The sequence below is a fragment of the Panthera pardus genome, unplaced genomic scaffold (assembly GCF_024362965.1).
Source record: "Panthera pardus isolate Hobbes unplaced genomic scaffold, ASM2436296v1 HiC_scaffold_10, whole genome shotgun sequence".
NCBI classification, from domain to species: Eukaryota; Metazoa; Chordata; class Mammalia; order Carnivora; family Felidae; genus Panthera; species Panthera pardus.
Genome location: NW_026526655.1, coordinates 4731432 through 4751249, shown reverse-complemented (window position 1 = coordinate 4751249; position 19818 = coordinate 4731432). Strand labels below are relative to the sequence as shown.

Genomic DNA, 19818 nt, shown 5'->3' with positions numbered 1-19818 from the left:
CGACCTAGAAGGTACTAGAAAAGGAAACTTGTATCCAGTATAAGTAGACAGAGAAGACAGGTGGTGGAGTTGACCGTTAAGGTGATTGAGGAGCCACAGAGGACATGCTGTGGGGACAGTACATTTGGCAACTTGCAAGAAATGAACTCCGACGTCCCTGTGAATGCTTAAATGTATTTGTGCCCGAGAGGAGAGCTCACCTGCATAGGTGAGCCTTGTTCACGTAATTAAATAGGGCAAAGCCAAACTTCAGCACTTGAATTTGAAAGTTCTGCCTTCACATGGGGTATGACCAGCATATTAGTGGAAACGCTCAGTGCATTGGAACATACGCATTGGAACGCTCATACTGCATTGGAATGAAACACAAAGTGTCGATGTCCCTGTGTCACAGACCACATCCCTCCCCCCCCATCACTGTTTTCACTGCTTTGTATTCAATCATCAGCTTTGTATCAGTGTGTGTGTGCCCACCCTCCCGGCTCCGGACCGTGTGTCCTGCATGCCAGAACCCCTGCCCCCTGCGTGGTAGCCGGCAGCCATGCAACTGAGCCCCAAGGTGAGCTCAGTTCCCTCCCTTCGTTCCAGAAGATGTAGCCCGTGATTCAGGCTAGAAAGCTTTATGGCAGACCAGTTGTGCAGAAATTTAACTGGGAAGCTAATGGTTGTCATTTTTTTTTTTTTTTTCACTGAAAGAGCCAATAAATCCTGATCAGGGGGCACTTCTGTCACGCACTTGAATTTCACATATTCAGAAAAGCGTGAGCCTGTTGAGTAGATCTAATGAGCGGCTGTCACAGTCCACCCGTGAATTAGCACGTGTTCCTGACGGCCCGGCGGTGACTTAGCTCGTTCTTTCTTATCTTGCCTACCAGTTCCCTGGGAAAGTTTTGCATAAAATGCATGAATTTGGGGCTCTGTATTACAAAATCCAGTGTGGAAGACGTTGTAATTTATAGCGTTAGGGACATAAAACCGTGTGGATCAAAACGCTGGACGTTTAAAAATCCACGGATACAGGGTCTCAGCCAATAACCGTAAGGTGTGCTCGCGGGTCAGTCATGGACAAACCTGTTGGAAAGTCACAGCTGGTTTTGAAAATGAAAATCCCAACAAGGCCGTGAGTGACCGGGGGCGGGGGTCCTGCGGACGCCCCGAGGCTTCCTGCCCCACCTGTCTTTCCCACAGCAGGGGCGGTGTTCCACTTCTGCCTAAACACGGGGGCCGGTTGTTCTCTGTGGGGTAAAATTTCTGACGGCCCCCCTCACTTTCTGAACTCTTATCACTAGCTCTCCAGAACTCAGGAGCCAGAGAGACTCAGGGAGTGTGGGATGATGCTCAAGGACCGTGCAAGCAAGCAGAGGACCCCCTGAGGCTCCACTGTTGTGTTCCCATGGCCCGCCCCTTCCCCTTCCTGGGACATCCCCACCCATTCCTTCCCCCAAGCTTTCCTGGGTCTTCTCCAAGCGAAGCCCAGCTTGGGGGGGTGGGGGATGGGCTTCAGCCAGGGCCCGTCCTGACCTGCACTCAGCCCCGCACCCCGGCACACACCCTCATCACACGAGCCTTTAACGACTCCAGGATTGTGGCGGACCTTTGAGAAGCTAGGGGAAGCCGTGGGCCTTCTTGCCAGACGAACCTCATTCACGTGCCCTAAGGCCGGGCGCGTTAATCGGAGAAGGCTTTCAGCAAGTTTTGCCGATGGACGTACCTTCGGGTGCTGTTCAGAGCGAGGTCCAGCTCCCCGGCGGGCTGAATCCGAAAACTGCAGCAACGGTGACTTTACTCAGAGCACGATACCGTGAGTCACCAGAACGTGTCAAGATTTTGCGTAGAAGCGTCACGGCCCTGTTTCCGAAGCAGGTTGTGGTCATTTAGGGGAGTGGTTCCCCAGAGCAGGCCATGCATTGAGAATCCCCGGAGAGGGGTTGGTGGCATCGAAGGGTCAGGCGGAAGGGGTCTCTCCGCCTCAGTGGCTGAGGCTGCTCCTCTCCTGAGACAGAGGGAAGCAGGGAAGGGTAGCTGGAGAAGTCTGCGATCGCCCTCCAGAACGGAATGGCACCCTTATCTCGAGGCTCAGGGGCTCCCGGGGAGGCAGGGCTCTGGGAGGGAAGCCCAGAGGAGGCCGGGCTGACCCGGGGAAGCAGGGAGCCGGGCAAAGGTCAGGGGCCGTGAGGGCTGCTCAGGAGCTGGGCTAGGGGAGCTGAGAGCGTGCGAGATGGGGGGTCTGGTGCCGTAGACGTGACCGCGTGCAGAGCGGTCATCGAAACCGTGGTCTGCCGCACAGGCCATAGGTGGTTCTCATCACGAATACCACCTTCTCACCGGGCAGTTGTCATGCAGCTTCACGAGCTTGGTGACTGGAAACCACAAACCAAATGAGGTGTTGTGCCTGTAACTCGTGCTCGAGATTTCTTCGTGGCTGCTGGTAACTGGTCACGCGGTCCCTTTTTTCTCTGTGGCAGTAACGAGGGGAGGGGGTGAGAGAACAGAGCGTCTCCCGTGGCCCAGGCCCTGTCAGCCTCAGTGGCACACGTCACTTAGCCGGTGGGTGACACTATGGAGTAGGTGACCTCTCCCCCCATCTTCAGGGTAAGCAAGTGAGCCTTGGAAGAGTCGAGACTCTGTCCCAAAGACCCCACTGCGGCAGGTGCTACAGCAGGGTTTCGTGGCAGGTCCCCCTCTTCTCCGTGCGGACGGTCGCCCCACGGCAGCCGTGAAGTCGCCTCCCATCACCCGGAGTCCCGCCCGCTCTCCAGATGGGAGGCGATAGGACGAAATTCCGCCGCAGTAGCTCTTGTCCCGTCAAAGAGCAGAAACCCGCAGGCATCCCCGTTTGCCGCTGCGGTATCCGCGGATCTCCACGCAGACGCTAAGAGAAATCAAGAGTGTACCCCGACATTAGCGGGTATTAACTTAATTTTCGCCCCACAGATACCTCGACGGTGCAGCAAGCTGCAGTGTTATTTTTCCCGCAGTCGCTTCCTCCGTGCCCAGCACAGAGACGCTGACATCACTCACTGGTTTTCATTTTTCCTCATCCCCTGAGCATCGATTGAACCCCAGCTAACCCACGCTGGCTTTAGGAACCAAACCTTGAGTGTTTGGAGGTCGGCGGATTCAGATCTCCGCCGCGTGTGCTGCTGGCCCCATGCAGGCGCGATTGAACCCAAAGGCGCTTTTATGGCCGAGGCCCGGCAGAGGGGCCGCGGTCGCATGAAAGCTAAAGTCTTCATCCCCACCACTCTGTGTTTCAGAACAAGAAGAAAACTTTGAGTTTATCATCGTGTCCCTCACTGGCCAGACGTGGCACTTTGAAGCCACCACTTATGAAGAGCGAGATGCGTGGGTCCAGGCCATCGAGAGCCAGATCCTAGCCAGCTTACAGTCCTGTGAGAGCAGCAAGAATAAGGTAAGACCCTTAGCATGCCGCCCCCCGAAATCAAGAGCCGCTGATCGTTAAAGGGAAGTGAAGGCCCCGGAGTGATGCCCCAGGGAGGGGAGGCGTCATGTGATGTGTGTGATGGGCAAGACCCAGTTATCCTTCCTGAGCCACAAGCTGAATAATTGAAAAGATAAAAAAAAACACTTTGTGTCGACATGTGTCGCGTGTTAGCATCCTCGCTCAGCCGCGGCCACGTCCGTGCGGCAGCACATTCTAAACCTTCTCTCTCTCAGCGAATCCCAAATGTAAAGCGTTGACCTCCTTGTGGTGCACCATGGGATCTTTTAGTTAGGCTCACGCAGCCACATTGATTTTGTTTTACGCAGAACATGCTCGGGAGAAGAGGGGCAGACTTAAAACTTTAACCTGTTCCCTCACAAGTGCGCCAAATTCAAACCCATGTCAAGGTGGAAGACCCAAGTCATTACAGATGGGCGTCTGGGAGGAGGAGAGGCGCGTATGCGAGCGTCCGGGGAGTTTGGCGAGGACACCGTGTCTGTCGCCAGACTCTGCTGATGACGCCCAAAATGTGTTTTATTCGGTAACCCAGACGGGATTCTTGGCAGTCATTGAGCCAGAAAACAAACAAACAAAATTTAAGCTGCATTTTCTAGATCCCTCCGGCGATACTCCTCTGAGAGGACTCATCTTTCCCATGAGGGCTTCCCTCCGATTCCTGATTTTAGTGGCCTGGATGCTTTCAAACCCTTCTCTGGGACATTTTAGAGTCTTGAAGAGCATTTCGATTGTTCAAACTACGATCGACCGGAAACCGAGAGGCAGAGGCAGAGTATCGCCACCCACCTGCGGTTTCACTCGTAACCATTTAAGGAAATTTCTGCCGATGATTTATGCTCAGCTTTGTCATTGAGAAGGGAGTCTGTCTTTCAGGAAGGTGGCATGTCCTACTTCATCACCCTCTTTAACCAGGGTAAACCAGGCCACAGCCATTATTATTATAATGCGATTTGCTTCACTTCTGTAAAGATGTTTTTTACCCAAGGTGGGGAGAATCACCGCCTTTCCTTTCCAAGACCGTTGGCTTTACTGAGTCACATCCACAGATGGGGACTCCTGAGGCGAATGCGGGGAAGCTTCCGGATCTCCTCGAGGGTGGGGGTTGGTGACACACGTCCCACACAAAGCATGGGAATCTAGTTCCAAAACCGGAGCGCAGAGAGCACGTGGCTACACAGACGGACGCATCCCCAGGCTTTGTACACAATCACAGTATTTCAGGTTAGGCTCTGAATCCAGCCCACGTCGTCCAGATTCAGGAAGAAGCGAATCTCCCGTTGCCTTTTTTTCCATTTCACACACTTGCCAGACCCTTACCAGCTCTTTGGGAGAAGAGACGGCGTCACTTCTGGGCCTGACGCAGACACCAGCCTAAAATGCTGTCCCTTTCTTCTAGCCGTGTGCACCCGGGCAGCGGTCTCCCAGGGGGTTGGGGGTGGGGGGGGGACCCATGGAGCACCAGGGGGGACGAGGTCGCACCTGTTCACCTTGGATATTTGAATGTCAGAGTGCCCAGCATGGAAATCCTGTCCAATTTCCCTCCCAATAGCTGGAGGGAAAATGCAGACCTAGTTGAGAATGAACTCTTGAGAAATTGTAGCTGCCTGTGGGTAACTCAGAGTTGGTGGCGGGCATAGGCATACACACACACACACACACACACACACACACACACACACTGCGGAAGTCGGACAGGTAGAAGGACGCAGGTAGGCACATGTACACATAGTCCAGATGCCAACGCAAATTGTTAAATACACTTTGAATACTTGGGTGTCTAACCAAAGGGATTAAAATCCTAGTGCATTGTGTTAATTACATAGTAGAAGTGAATAAATTAATAATTTATGTTGCTAGGTAGTGAGCACTCAGTCGTTTCCCATCAAACAGGTGACATGAGTTGGTTCAGCTTATGCATTCTGACATGAAAATCAAGCTTATTTTAAGTGTCCTCTGAAATTTGTTTGGGTTTATCCCAAATTAAACTTATACACCATAAGCCTTTAAAAACAGTACGTAACACCATGGGGGAGGGGAAGGGAGAAAAAAGGAGGGGAAGGAAAAAAAAAAAAAAGAGAGGGAGGGAGCCAAACCATAAGAGACTCTTAAAAACTGAAAATAAACTGAGGGTTGATGGGGGGGGGCGGTTAGGTGACGGGCATTGAGGAGGGCACCTATTGGGATGAGCTCTGGGTATTGTATGGAAACCAATTTGACAATAAATTTCATATTTAAAAAAATAAAAACAGTACGTATCCTGGGGTGCCTGGCTGACTTAGTCCATAAAGCATGCAACTCTTTTTTTAATTTTTTTTAATGTTTATTTATTTTTGAGAGAGACAGAGACAGAGTATGAGTGGGAGAGGGGCAGAGAGAGAGAGAGAGAGAGAGAGAGAGGGATACACAGAATCGGAAGCAGGATCCAGGCTCCAAGCTGTTAGCACAGAGCCTGACGTGGGGCTCGAACCCATGAAACATGAGATCATGACCTGAGCCGAAGTCAGACGCTTATCTAACTGAGCCACCCAGGTGCCCCAAGCATGCAACTCTTAATCTGAGTCCTGAGTTCAAGACCCGCATTGAGTGTAGAATTTACTTAAAAAAACAAACAAAAGTTAGCTTAAAAAGACAGTACATATTGTTTCTCCGAGCACCTCTGCTTCCAAAAATTTGTCACTAGTAAGTAATGACAAAAGCAGGCAAAGTTTTAGCAATAAGCAAGTTCTTTACAGCACTGTTTACCCTGGAGAAAAATTGGAAGCCACTAAAATGTCCATCAAAGAAAGCTTCATAAAGAAGTTCTTGTAAGTGGAACAACAACTTCAGATGATGACATTGGAGGACAGCATGGTGGCATTGAGAAATGACAGTCATTAGGCTAAAAGGCAGATCTAGGGGTACGTGGTTGGCTCAGTGGGTCGAGCGTCCGACTTCGGCTCAGGTCACGATCTCGCGGTTCGTGAGTTTGAGCCCCACGTCGGGCTCTGTGTTGACGGCTCGGAGCCTGGAGCCTGCTTCGGATTCAGCAGTCTCCCTCTCTCTCTCTCTGCCCCTCCCCTGCCCACACTCTGTCTCTCTCAGTCTCTCAAAAATAAACATTAAAAAAAATAAACTTAAAGGGCAGGTTCTAAAGCAATATATGCCGGCTTTTTCAATAAGTACGTGTGTGTGTACAGATCGTGCTAGAAGAATAGATATCAGAATGTTAATAAAACCGAAGTATGGACGATCACATCAACACTTACAAATTTTATATTGTTCCTTTCTCCCTTCTGTATTTTTTTTAACGTGTTGAGGGAAGACAGTTACGTATCTGTTTAAAAACAAACGCCGCTCCCTGCCCCCACCCGCATTGGTGACCTAGTTGCTGTGGCAGGCGAGATAGTCTCCATATGGAAAGGGAGTCTCCAAGGGACAAAGTGTGGTTTGGACGTGGCTTCCCGGCGAGGAGCCACGGGCTGTGTCTCACAGCGCTGACTGAGCCCCGATCCACGGCTTGTAAAGCGGCTTCTCATTCTCTCACCTTTATGGAAGCAGGCACCCGGCAGGGCGTGTTAACCAGCGGCAGCTGGTCTGTGCCGACTCTCGAATGACCCAGAACTTCCCTCCGTCCTCCTTTCCGGTGGAGTCCTCTCATCTGCTAGGTCTTGACCCGGTGCAGGAAGCCTTCTCCATCAGTTACGCTTTTTGCCCAGAGACCTCGGGAGAGGAAGGGACGGCTCGAAGTGGCCCTCATCCTGTATCTGCTGACAGACGGTTTGGTTTTTCCCCGACGTCTCCAGCGGACGTGGAAACGTGTCCCGGGTTCTTACCTCTTGCGTTTGTGTGTCTTCCTCCATGCACAGTCCCGACTGACGAGCCAGAGTGAGGCCATGGCCTTGCAGTCGATACGAAACATCCGAGGGAACTCCCACTGTGTGGACTGCGAGACCCAGAGTAAGTGTGGGCCGGGGCGGGGGGCTGGGGGGCCGGCAGAGGGCGGCGGGATGGTCCGGCAAAGCCCCCGTCACAGCAACCCCGCTTCTGTCGTTTTCCCGTGTGAGGGTTATTGTGTCACGTAAGGGCTTTTAAGGAATTGACACATTCTCGCTTGGATTTTACTTTAACACCATATCCTTCGCCCGGAGGCCCCACTGATGGCACCCCAGGTCTCGCTTAGGCCTTAGGCCTCGGCATTCCGAGGAACGGCAGTCACCCCACGCCACGGGTTGGCCGCGCGCCCGGATTTCTGTGCCAATCCCAGGAATTAACCTTTTGCTTAATCAATCATCATATGCTTGTTTGCTTTTCCATAAAAATACAGTCCGTTGTTAATTCCCGCCCAGAGATTTCTGGAGTTTGGTTTTTTGTTTTGTAATTTCAAAATCATTTTGGCATCAAAACAGTTCTCTTTTTTTTTTTTTTTTTTTTTTTTGTAATGTTAAATTCAGTATACGCTAAAGCATCTGATTGAACTCCCAGACTTCATAATTACTTCTTGGTGCCTTGGAGTAGCTCAGTTTTACTTCGTGCTTCCTGCTGTCCAGTACGGAATATGCTTTTCCCTCTGAGAAAGTCATTTTGTTATTTGTATCCTTGAGGTTAAAGACCGACTTCTAATTCTCTGTACCCCCAGCCCTCAGCACAGCACTGGGTGCATTCGGTAGAACTTTTTCCAGCCATGTTTTGTGTCATGAAGGTGTGTTTTGATGAGAGAGAAATACAGGTGAGACAAGGTGAGAGGCCTTGGCACCGGCCGTGGTGTCACCTGGGAATCGCAGGCGTGTGATGCGGTCCTGGCCGTCCCCGAGCCCGAGCCCGGTGGGCGAGGCGGGACCCAGAGACCACAGAACCCGCCACTGCGGAGAAGGGCTATTTCCGGACGCCCCGCACCTCCAGCCGCCTCTGTGCAGAAGCCGGAGTTTGCAGGGAGCGGGGGGGGCGCCGGTGGGACGCGAGCAGGTGGCCGCAGGAGTCGTCGTGTCCGGGGAGCAGCGGGACAGGCAGCGGAGTGGCGCTCACACGTTTACGACCAGCGTGTCTGCTGCTGGGTTGGAAGCCGGTTGGAGCTGAGGGGGGTGAGGGTGCTGAGTGGAGAACGTAGGAGCCTTTCTTCTTCATCCATAGACACTGGGAACTCCTTCCCGGTGTGAGAGCAGAGGTGAGATGTGTTCTGAGCCGTGCGGCTTGGAATCGAGCCACGGAGGGAGGCGGAGGCTGCTGTGGGGGTGGTCCCGTGAACAGAACAAGCAGACGCGACCTCGGGGCTGTCACAAAGGAAAGGGGACGTGCTTGGGGCGCCTGGGGAGCTCAGTCGGTTGAGCGTCCGGCTTCGGCTCGGGTCATCATCTCACTGATCGTGGGTTCGAGCCCTGCGTCGGGCTCTGTGCTGATGGCTCGGAGCCCGCTTTGGATCCTGTGTCTCCTTCTCTCTCTGTTACTCCCCCGCTTTCTCTCTCTCTCAAAAATAAATAGATTTAAAAAATTAGAGAAAAAAAACGGGACACATCTGCTCTGAGCAGCCACTGTGTTGCAAGGCAGGGACAGGAAAGGTCCTGAGGCCAGCGTCCACAGCCCCCACGTGAGAGAGGGTCTTGAAGCACTTCCTTGAAGCATCTTTTGTTTGAATTTTTGAATTTTGCTTTCAAAACGTGTCGGGAGATGAAGTTCCAAGAGAGTAGTTATTTGACCTGTGTGTTGTTATCAAAAAGTCTTTAGAGTTAGAATTCTAAAAGCACAAAATCTGAAAGCTGTTAGAACCTCCGCTAGGAAAGGCACCTACGATTGCTTCTGCCATATAGCTAGAGTCCTTGGAAAGGGCCGATTCCGTGGCTCACAGGTTCCGTGGTATGTGGTGCATTGGAGGCCAAGAGTCCTTTCTGAGAGCAGGTAGGTCGCTCAAGTGCCAAGGTGGGGGTGAGACACAGAGCAGCGGGAGAAGGGAGGCTGGTGCGGGGATGGAGGGCGCCACCCGAGTTGGGGGGGCGCCACCCAAGCAGATATTCAGGGACAGAGGGAACAAGGAGAGGCCGAGTGTGACAGTTGCAGAGGAAAAAGAGATCACGGGATCCCATTCCGTAAACATCTGGTCTCCACCAGGCCCGCACCTGTCTTCTGTGATGCTTGTGACTGTAAATGCTGGTGTTGCCGTGGGCCCCACGTACAGGGGAGGAAATGGGGCATCTGAAAGTCCGAAAATAGCCGATTTTGGTGAAAGTGCTGGGAAGTGCACCACCCACACCCTCATGATGAACTGTGAAACTCCCACAAGGGCAGTTTGGCATCGTACATAAAAAGCCGTAAGCAAGTGGCCGCCCCACACTCCAGCTGTGCCCTCCAGGCGCCAAGCCCGTGGGGATGAGCAAAGGGCCTCAAAGACCTGGCTTTGAAGGTGTTCGACACAGTGCTCTTTATAGAGCAAAAAGTCAGAACATCCCACGTCTGCAAAACCGGAAGAACCGTTCGTGGGGATGTCTTCTCGGTGAAATAATGTGCAACCTGAACAAGTCGTGTAAAAAATACACGAATGGAGATGGAGACACTTGGGAATGTACTGGAAACGAAAAAGTATTTAGTCAGTGAGTCAAGGAGAGCCCAGTGAATCATTTTCGGTATTTAGGCAGAAAAGATCTGTAAGGATGCATTCCAGAACGTCGACCCCACTTGTCTCTGAGCGGTAGGGTCCTTGGTGACGGGGGTTGTCTCGATTATTTTATAAGTGAGCGCGGATGCGGAGGAAATTGCACACTGGGTGGTCTGTGTTTTGGTGTGTGCGAGTACGAGGTCAAACGTTAAACGTGAGAAAAGGCTCTTGTTTCTGGGTGTTGGAGAAGAAAAGCTGTTAAGGTTGCAGCTCTCTGCCGGCCCGAGAGAGCCTGCTTCCTCCTCACGGGCTCCCGTCCAGGGAGCTGGCCCTGCCTGAGCCTTCCTGGGGACCGCACAGGACACCCCCCAGCGCCCTGAGCATCCGAGCTGAGAGGTCATCTCTCACGCTTCCAGGGGGTCTGGCGGGAGGGGGCGGGCCTGCCAGACCACAATTGTGGCTTCCTTGGACATCACGGGGTCTGGGCTCCTGTGTTCTACTGACGCCATAATCCCCTCTTCAAGGGGGGCCTGGGGACTGGGCCCCGGGGGCCCCTCATTGGCATGTAGCCGAGGCTGGTTTTTATTGTTCTTACTGACTAAAGGGCTTTCTTTTCCATTTTGTTTTCTTTTCTTTTTTTTTTTTTTTTTTTTTTTTGTTGTTGTTGTTGAGAAAAGAGAAATTGAGACAAGACAGACAGTGACTGTTTCTGGTCCCAGGTAGCTTTGTGCGTTCTCCGCTCTAGTCTCGCCATGCTGTGCCTGTCAGCTCCTTTGACTTCCAGAAGTTCTTATCAAACCACGATGCAAAGGAAGAGGTCCGTATCCGCCCCGGCGAGTCGCCTTCAGGACTGTGTACCATCGGCGACAGCATGGCTGTGCCTCTCTGGGAGCCCTGGAAGTGGCCGAGCCCCTCCGCACAGCCCAGTGGCACCCCCGTGGCACTGCGGGCTGGCACGGAGCTTCGCTGGGGGGTGGCTGGTCACAGAGGGCCGACATGGGGCTCCGTGCCAGTCTGCAGGAACAGAGCGGGCCCTGCCTGGCATGTCCATCAGCTAGCAGTGCCCAGGGGGTTGCCTCCTGGTTCCCTCCGTTGTCTGAAGGCAGAGACGCCCTAAGGGGCCCACCCCGCTGGGGTCCCTTCTCCCAGAGCTTTGGCAAAGGGCCTGGCTCTCGAGATAACGGTGGGTCAGTGCTGATGGCCGCAGGAGACACGGGCCACCCGGACGGAAGACTGTCAGTGCCAACGGTGCTTGATCTGTGGCCAGAGAGGGTACCGGTGCAGATGTGACGCCCACCTCGGAGAGGGACAGGATCAAATCCAGGGAAAACGGCTGCCCTCTCACCTGTGATGGGGCAGGGCAGAGGCGAGAGCAGGGCACACGCTCCTGTCCTCCACCGCGTGGCTGGAGACAGAGGTGGCAACAGCCTCCGTCACCAGCAATGACGGTGGCTACACAATGAACTGTCACAACATGAAGAATTTTTTTTTTTCCACGTTCGGTCGCTTACTTTGAGAGAGCACATTTGCATGGGAGAGGGAGCAGGGAGAGAGAGGGAGAAGGAGGGAATCCCAAGCAGGTTCCACGGTGTCAGTGCAGAGCCCAGCGCGGGGCTCTGTCTCACACATCGTGAGATCATGACCTGAGCCAAGATGGAGAGCCGATGTTTAACCGACTGAGCCACCCAGGCTCCCCAAGCACTGTTTTCAATAGAAAGTACTTATGGATATCGTTAAGTGCGCAAAAGCAAGAGAAAGCTTTTTTCTTGCACGTGAATATGCACAGGTCAAAAAAATGAGTTGACCGTAACGGAAGGGGGTGGTAGTTCTAAAGTTTTCTTTCTTTGTTCTCTATACGTTTCTTTAAATGAGCTTATTGTTTTTATAATTATAAAGGGGTCTTAAGATTGAGAGGGACTTGAGGATGTGGGTTCCCCCCATTGGCAACTTATTGTCCCCTCTGAGGGTGGGGCCCAGTGGTCCAGTGGTGTCCAGTGGTCATGTGAGAGGAACGTTGTGGGAGGACCACTGTGTCCTGTGGTCAGTGTGGGAGGAACGTTGTGGGAGGACCACTGTGTCCCGTGGTCATGTAGGAGGAACGTTGTGGGAGGACCACTGTGTCCCGTGGTCAATGTGGGAGGAACGTTGTGGGAGGACCACTGTGTCCCATGGTCATGTGGGAGGAACGTTGTGGGAGGACCACTGTGTCCCGTGGTCAGTGTGGGAGGAACGTTGTGGGAGGACCACTGTGTCCCGTGGTCAGTGTGGGAGGAACGTTGTGGGAGGACCACTGTGTCCCGTGGTCAATGTGGGAGGAACGTTGTGGGAGGACCACTGTGTCCCATGGTCATGTGGGAGGAACGTTGTGGGAGGACCACTGTGTCCCGTGGTCATGTAGGAGGAATGTTGTGGGAGGACCACTGTGTCCCGTGGTCAATGTGGGAGGAACGTTGTGGGAGGACCACTGTGTCCCATGGTCATGTGGGAGGAACGTTGTGGGAGGACCACTGTGTCCCGTGGTCAGTGTGGGAGGAACGTTGTGGGAGGACCACTGTGTCCCATGGTCATGTGGGAGGAACGTTGTGGGAGGACCACTGTGTCCCATGGTCATGTGGGAGGAACGTTGTGGGAGGACCACTGTGTCCCGTGGTCAGTGTGGGAGGAACGTTGTGGGAGGACCACTGTGTCCCGTGATCAATGTGGGAGGAACGTTGTGGGAGGACCACTGTGTCCCATGGTCATGTGGGAGGAACGTTGTGGGAGGACCACTGTGTCCCGTGGTCAGTGTGGGAGGAACGTTGTGGGAGGACCACTGTGTCCCGTGGTCAGTGTGGGAGGAACGTTGTGGGAGGACCACTGTGTCCCGTGGTCAATGTGGGAGGAACGTTGTGGGAGGACCACTGTGTCCAGTGGTCACGTGGGAGGAACGTTGGGCTCCAGATGCCACATCCCCTTCTCTGGGTGATCCCCCCTGGCTTGTGAACACAGTACCCCCCCCCCACCTCCAGTTCAGTTGTGTCCCCGTAGGGCTTGGGGATTTCTGTGTCACTTGGGATTTGGGGCTGTGGAAACCCCCAGCCACTTGTTCTTCCTGAGAATGTGCCAGACTGCGTGGAGACACTGTCCGCACAGCTGGTAGACCCCGGAACCCTGTTTCCCGGAGTGGGTGCCCATCTGTGGAGGGAGTTTGGAAGCCCACAGCATCCACCTCTTGAGGAGCCGCGGCCTTAGGATGTTTGTGCTTCTGGGAAATCCTGCGGTGAAGCTAAGTGTCAGACAGGGTCCGGACTCATCGGATGGCGGAAGCCTTTGTTTAGAACCCCTGCTGCCAACCGTCCACCGGGAACACGCTAAGGAAAGTCTCACCCCTGAGAGCCCTCGAGAACCCGAGAGCTTGGAGCCCTGGCGTGGGTCTCGCCAGCATGCCTGACCTTCATGGACAGGCTGGTAGAGGCAGCTCAGCCCCTCCACTGCCCCAAGGCCCCCTCATCCGTGATGCCTTGCTGCCTACTCGGTCAGAGCTGACCCCTCCCTCCTGGCTGGTCTGCGACGCCCTGGATGGAAATCACTGGCGTGAACTCCTCCCGCCGTGTTGTATTAACGTTGTCAGTGCCTTTCTCTCTCGTGTCCCCCTGGATCTCAGGGACCGCCTCATTTATCTTTGTGGACCCCAGGCCTGCACACGGGAAGGGACACCAGCCCCAGTCCCCCAACTCTAGATGTCCCAGAAAAACCTAAAGTAGGAGCACGTTCAACCTCCGGCTTCTGCCGCTTGCTCTTTCCTGCAGGCATAGACAGGAACTGCAAATTACGTAACCGTCAGCCTGACATCCTTGGGTCTTTGCCCAAATGTCGCCTCAAAGAAGCCTTCCCTGACCACCCCTGGGTTTAAATCACACACGCGAATCCGGCTCCCTCTTCTGCTCCCTAGCGGGGTTCTCTCGGGGCACGCCCTTACCAACGCGTTGTGTGTTTGTGTGTGTTGTTCTCGCTTTTTCACTGTCGGTCTGCCCCGGAGAACCCAAGTCCCACATTTCTGTTTGCAGCGGTGTTTGTGTTCCGTTTGCTGCTCTGTCCCCCTAACCTGGCACGGAAACAGCGGTGGATTTGTGAAGGAATAAACGTAATTCTAGCCAACACGGAGCACTGCGTTTCCATGTGTGGTCACCTCACAGCATTTAACGCTCGGACAGCCCCACGGGGACGGGCCTCATTAGCCTCATTTCCATCCACGGCCTGGAGAGCAAGAGACACTTGCAAGGGGCAGACGGGGCAGGAGGGCGTGTGCTGACAGGCCCGTGGGGGTCCCTGCGCTGGACAGGGAGGGCCCTGAGGCCGGAAGGGGAGACAGGAGACGATTCAGAGCTGCCAGGCCGTGTGGCCTCACCTGTAGGCCTAAAGTGGCAGCCCAGGGCCGCGACACCCCAACACGTCCTGGGAGGTGCGGGGGGTGTGACTGGTCAGTTCTGCTGGCGATGCTTAGCTGCTGACGCCTGCTAAGTTGTCGTTCTCGTCTGTTGGAGCAGAGGCAAGGCCATCCTTCCTGTGGCCCCAGCGGCAGGGCGCTCAGACGAGGCCACGTCCCTGTAGCCCTTGGACTTAACTGAGGTGACCCCAGGTCACAGCCATGCTTCACTCCCCTCCCGCCCTTGGTATTTCTGATTCTCTAGCTTTCACGGAGATCCGCGTGCGGTCGTTGACTTGTGTCCTGTGCGTGCTGTCCTCCTTCCGGGGACACCACAGCAGGGAGGCCTCTGAAGCTCATGGGGGAGGGCAAGGCGACAGCGCATTGAGTTCTAAACCGGGGATCGGGGGCGGTGGGGTCCTGTGCCCATAGGAGAACTTGGAGAATGGTTGCGGTGGTGGGGCGGGCAGTGGCACCTGGTGAGAGACTCTTCCCACGGCTCAGGTGAGCGGCATGCAGTGACCGTGGGGACAGTGTGTGAAAGTATTCACCAGCGGTGCTCGGTGATGGGTGGAGGTGGGCACGGGAACCTCGTGGCTTCCTAGGACGTGCGCCCCGCCTCATGCCAGCCCTGGGGACAGGTCCCTTGCTGTCGTTGGGCTGTTCTCTCCACCTGAAACTACACACGGGGGCAAGCTATGCGGAGAGGTCACGAACGGGAAGATGTTGGCACCCCTGACCCTACCCTTTCCGCAGGGAAGGTGCCGTGAAACGGGGCACGTGTGGGGAGCACCGGGGACAGGAGGAAGGGGACGGACATCGAGAGACTGAGGTGCTTGGTGGTTGGCTGGCTGTGGGAGCGATGGAGAATCAGGGTCGAGTCCCAGGATCCCGGCTTAAATAGGTGGTGAACCGGTGCCACTTGCTGGGATGGGGTTGCCCCTGGCAGGAGACGACGTTCAGTGAAACGTGGACAGGGAGGTCCCTGCAGGATTTCCAAGTGGAAATGTATGACGGTAATCACATGTGCAGCACGGAGAGAGGAGCGTATCTGTGTTCACTGAGGCAGATGCTATCTGTGGATAGTTGTTAACCATTGGGTAACAACGAGATCTGTGGGTTGCATTGAGTTGGCTTAGGAAAGAGCATAGAATCAAGAGACAAGCCTACAGGACCCCCTGAAGTAAGGGGCGGGTTCAGGAGGAAAAGTAGAGAAGGAAATCAAGATGGGGAGCCAGACGAGTGCTAGAAAGATCCAGGGAGGGTACCGACCAAAAAGGCATCTGAAGGCAGTGTTGTAAGGAGGGCTAACCAGAGATCAAGTGAAATGATGGTTAAACACAGCCCTTCAGATTTTGCATGACCTGGTGACTTTGGCTGCCCTGCTCCAGCAGAAAGGTGGGGATAGAGGCCAGGTTGGGATCGAGAGGTACAGACACAGAGGTGGTGGGTGTAGAAGTAGGGCTGTGAAGAGGCGCAGCAGGGGTGTCCCGCAAAACATTCCCCACCCCACCCTCCTCTCTGATCATCCCACAAGGCCCAGGCCAGGCCTCCTCCACGCAGCCCTCCTTCTTTCACCTGTTATGGCCAACCTCTTCCTTCCCACTCTGCCCGTACATTTACTCTTTAACTGTACCCTTCAGTGTTTAGTCTGCATTTCCTTACTCTGTTTATTTTTATGGTTGACTATTGCTGTCATTAGTTGGGACGTACGTTTCCTCTTCCCGACCGCAATGTCTCTGAGTCACGGACCTCTCTTCTCTTCCATCTCCCCCATGGTATCCATCACCATTTTCCATGGTGTACATGAGATACGAAACAAATGGCTGGCTGATTTCTGGTGAATGAGTACAAGGCCCCTCGACTCTTCAAGGGGACCTGGAGTAAATACCGATTATTCCTGGATGACTTAAGCCTCACTTGATTCTGTTGGTGGTGAAAGCCATTGGCTGTCAAGGTGAGAGCCATATTTGCAAATCCGCCTCAGCTCTAGAATCTGGCACGCAGCCAACCTGGGGCCTGCCTTCTCAGTCTTCCAGTGCTGCCAGCCAGTTTCACACTGGGAGTGACCCAGCTCAAGGGTTCAAGCTGTATCCCCTAAACTCATTCGTTGCCCTTGGTGCATCGTCACAGCCTAAAGCGCTGCCATTCACTCTGCAGGTCAGGGTTGATCCAGCGAGGTCATCACCTAACCAGTGGACCCTGCCCACCATCTTGCCAGCAGTAGTAGATAAGTTGGAGCTACTCCAGTGGTCCCCCTTATGTAAGGTCGCTGAAAACCATGTCTTCATTGTAGTGTGCCTGCCTGCCTTTTGTCTTTGAAATCTGCAAATGCGTCCATCTTATGACTATTGAGAACTCAGATATGCCTGTGGTTGCTGAGGTAGTTGTTTACAAGGGATACCGTAGCGCTCTCGAGTGCTCTCTTTCCTTCCGTCAGCAGCCGTCCACAGTAGATGCAAGTCGTGTATGGTTCTTTTCCACGTGTATCTGCGCTCTCGAGAATGCTACTGTCGGGGGACTGGGAAATGCATTTCTCTGTCCAAATCAGTGCCGGCAGCTGTTTTTATCATGTAGGGAAATTCCTAGGCTTTGGCCGAAGCCAGATTGTTAAAAGGCGCCCCCAACATATCAAACCTTCTGAGATGCCTAAGACCCTATGGAGTCCTGGCCAGGGAGCATGTCCAGGCCACGTGATTCCAGGGAGGGACTGCTGGGTGTGAGGTCTAGTAACTGGCCTCTTTGTTCCTGAGATCCTAAGGGCGGTTGGAATGAGTGGTGACGGTCTGACCCCCTGTTCCTCTTCCCACAGACCCTAACTGGGCCAGTTTGAACCTGGGAGCCCTCATGTGCATCGAGTGCTCAGGGATCCACCGGAACCTAGGCACCCACCTTTCTCGAGTCCGGTCTCTGGACCTCGACGACTGGCCCATCGAGCTCATCAAGGTGATGTCATCCATCGGGAATGAGTTGGCCAACAGCGTCTGGGAGGAGAGCAGCCAGGGGCGGACGAAGCCCTCGCTGGACTCCACAAGGTAGGGACGTGGGAAGGTGTATGGCTCGAGGGCATTCTGCCAACAGTTAGACAACTGGAAATGACCTTACTGCTTACCGACAGGCTCAACATGGATGGCCCTGGCAACCTGTAGGAATAGTGAGGAGCCCGCATAGAAATGTCTGTGTTTAAAATTGGTGTTCAGCAGACGTGGATAATTCAGACTCCTTAATTTTTTATGTTTGTTTTTACACCTTGGGGATTCCTCTCTCCCTCTTAGAAATGTATTAAGCTTCCGACCTTATGAATATATCACTTTAATTAATACATTTCTAATAGGTGTAAGCTGTGCTGTTAACACTAATTACGAATTTTTGATTCTTTAATGTTGTTATTCTTATATGTTTGATAAGCATCTGCTCAGTTGGTTTCCCTCGCCCCTCCTACACATACACACATCCACAATAAGTGAGTTTATAGTAACAAAATATATTTTATTTTCCTAAAATATATTTCTAACACATTTAATCAGCCAAGTTCGGCATAACGTATGGTGAGTCCTCATTAATGTTAATTGTTACGCAGTGTAAAAAACGCATTTATTTTGAGCCCATTTATTTTCTCATTTTTCATTTACAGCTATTATAAACCGTTTTTGAGTACACATACATATTTAATGTACCTAAGAGGTGATAAAATGGCATGTCTTCCGAGAAAGCCTGCTTCATCGAGGAGAGTGGGTCATTCCATCTCGGCGGGCGGCTGCCCCCAGGAGGAGGCGTCCAGGGTCATGTCTCCACCTCTGACGGAGGGGCAAGGGGCTCGCTTTCTGCTCTGGCCTCTCGGGTGTGTGAAAAGAGGGACGGAGAGAAGGGGTCTCCCTTCATTAGCACGTTTTAAAGCCCTGTGGCTTGTTTTGCTGGGGATGAGACCGTGTGCAAGTGCCCATGGCGGTCTGCGGTTGTGCCCCACTTGAGGCGTGAGAAGGCGGTTTCTGCCGCTGAGCAACAATAATTTGCGCAGCGTCGGTGGACTTTGTTTTACGAACGCTGAAAAATGAATTTGTGGTGCCACCTTCGGTTCACTCTAGAGAATGAAGCTGGTGTGTTATTAACCTGCTCTTCACGTCAAGCGTCCTGTGGGGAGGGGGGCAAAGGGAGAAAGAAGCACCCAAAGCGTATTTGTCTGGTGTTGCCTCAGTTGGCTGGGTGAGCTGCTCATGGGTGAACTCCACCACGCAGTGCCTACGGGGACAGCTTAACTACAAACTGAAGAAACAGTACCCTTTTCTGAGTTTTTTATCTTGACCTGTTTAACGCTAACATAGAAATTAGCAGGCCGTCGAGTAGGAGCATTCTTAAAAGACAAATTTATGTATTATTAATATCTATTTTTTCATAGATATGGTTTCCTTAGGGGATAGTTAGGTCTAAAAGCGAAATATGATTGGAAATCAGATTGAGCTTAACGTAGGAGTGCAGAGAACATTGAGATAAGTTGGAAAAAAAATTAATCATGCATTTTATTGTTTGTGTGTAAAAGGAACAGATATGTTATTTGTAATACCCTGAATTGGAAAAGTTTGTTTTTCTAAATCTATCATAATTAGCTACTGTTTAGAGTGTTCAAAGATATGGGTTGATACTTTTAACTGATAAGTGTTTTATATTAATTTCATCTTCATTCATAAGTGAAGGTTGTGTGCGTACAGGGACTTGATTGTTCTAATTTGTATATTTGAGTTAAGTTCTTGAGTGCATAACTTTCTCTTCTCTCCAGCATTGTACACATCCCATGTTTATATTTTGGACACATTTTATAGTCTTCCTTTCTCACATACGAAGTGACTGCAGCAAAATCCCAGCTTTTCTTGGATCCCATTCGCTGTTGGCTAAGAGCCGCTGAGTTTCAGCCCTCTCTCTAAGGCTGTGGTGATGGTGATGTTGCAATGTGGTGTTTCCAAAGGGAGCTTTGGAATATCTAACAGGATGAACAGCTTTGAGAATTGAATGTCTCTTCGTGCCTTTAGTAATTCTCCCAGGGAGTTTTGTTTTTAATTTATATTCAGCTGTTACTCAGCGAGCGCTTTCTTGTAGAAAAGAAGCGATAAATGGTGATTTCGCACCTACAGTGATTTGTGAATGTTCCGGGGGGGCCAGCTGAGGGTTCCAGGACTCAGGAGAATTCACAGTATAGAGGGATTCCTATAGCCGGTGTGTCCCAGGGAAGTTTCACTGGAGAAATGGCACCTGAACTGGACTTTCAAATGTGGGGTGACGTCCAGGCCTGGGGGGGGTGGGGTGTGTGGGGGAATGAGCATGGCCTGGGCAAAGTCAGGGCCTGTGGGGGAGTACAGAAACTGGGGAGTCACCACCCATGGAGCTGGGCCACCA

The 19818-nt window shown here is 52.8% G+C and overlaps 1 protein-coding gene across 17 annotated transcripts in view; it reads left to right on the top strand.

Annotated features, from left to right (window-relative positions):
- AGAP1 (ArfGAP with GTPase domain, ankyrin repeat and PH domain 1) overlaps positions 1 to 19818 on the top strand; it is a 546313-nt gene that overhangs the window by 468446 nt on the left and 58049 nt on the right. For 16 of the 17 annotated variants that reach the window (XM_019445480.2, XM_019445481.2, XM_019445482.2 and 13 more), the window contains 3 exons: positions 3258 to 3412; positions 7309 to 7399; positions 17243 to 17465. In XM_019445480.2, the coding sequence (XP_019301025.2) occupies positions 3258 to 3412; positions 7309 to 7399; positions 17243 to 17465 (469 nt within the window). Of the gene's footprint in view, positions 1 to 3257; positions 3413 to 7308; positions 7400 to 17242; positions 17466 to 19818 lie in introns of those variants that run through there. The other variant, XM_053903428.1, reaches the window with a different exon arrangement.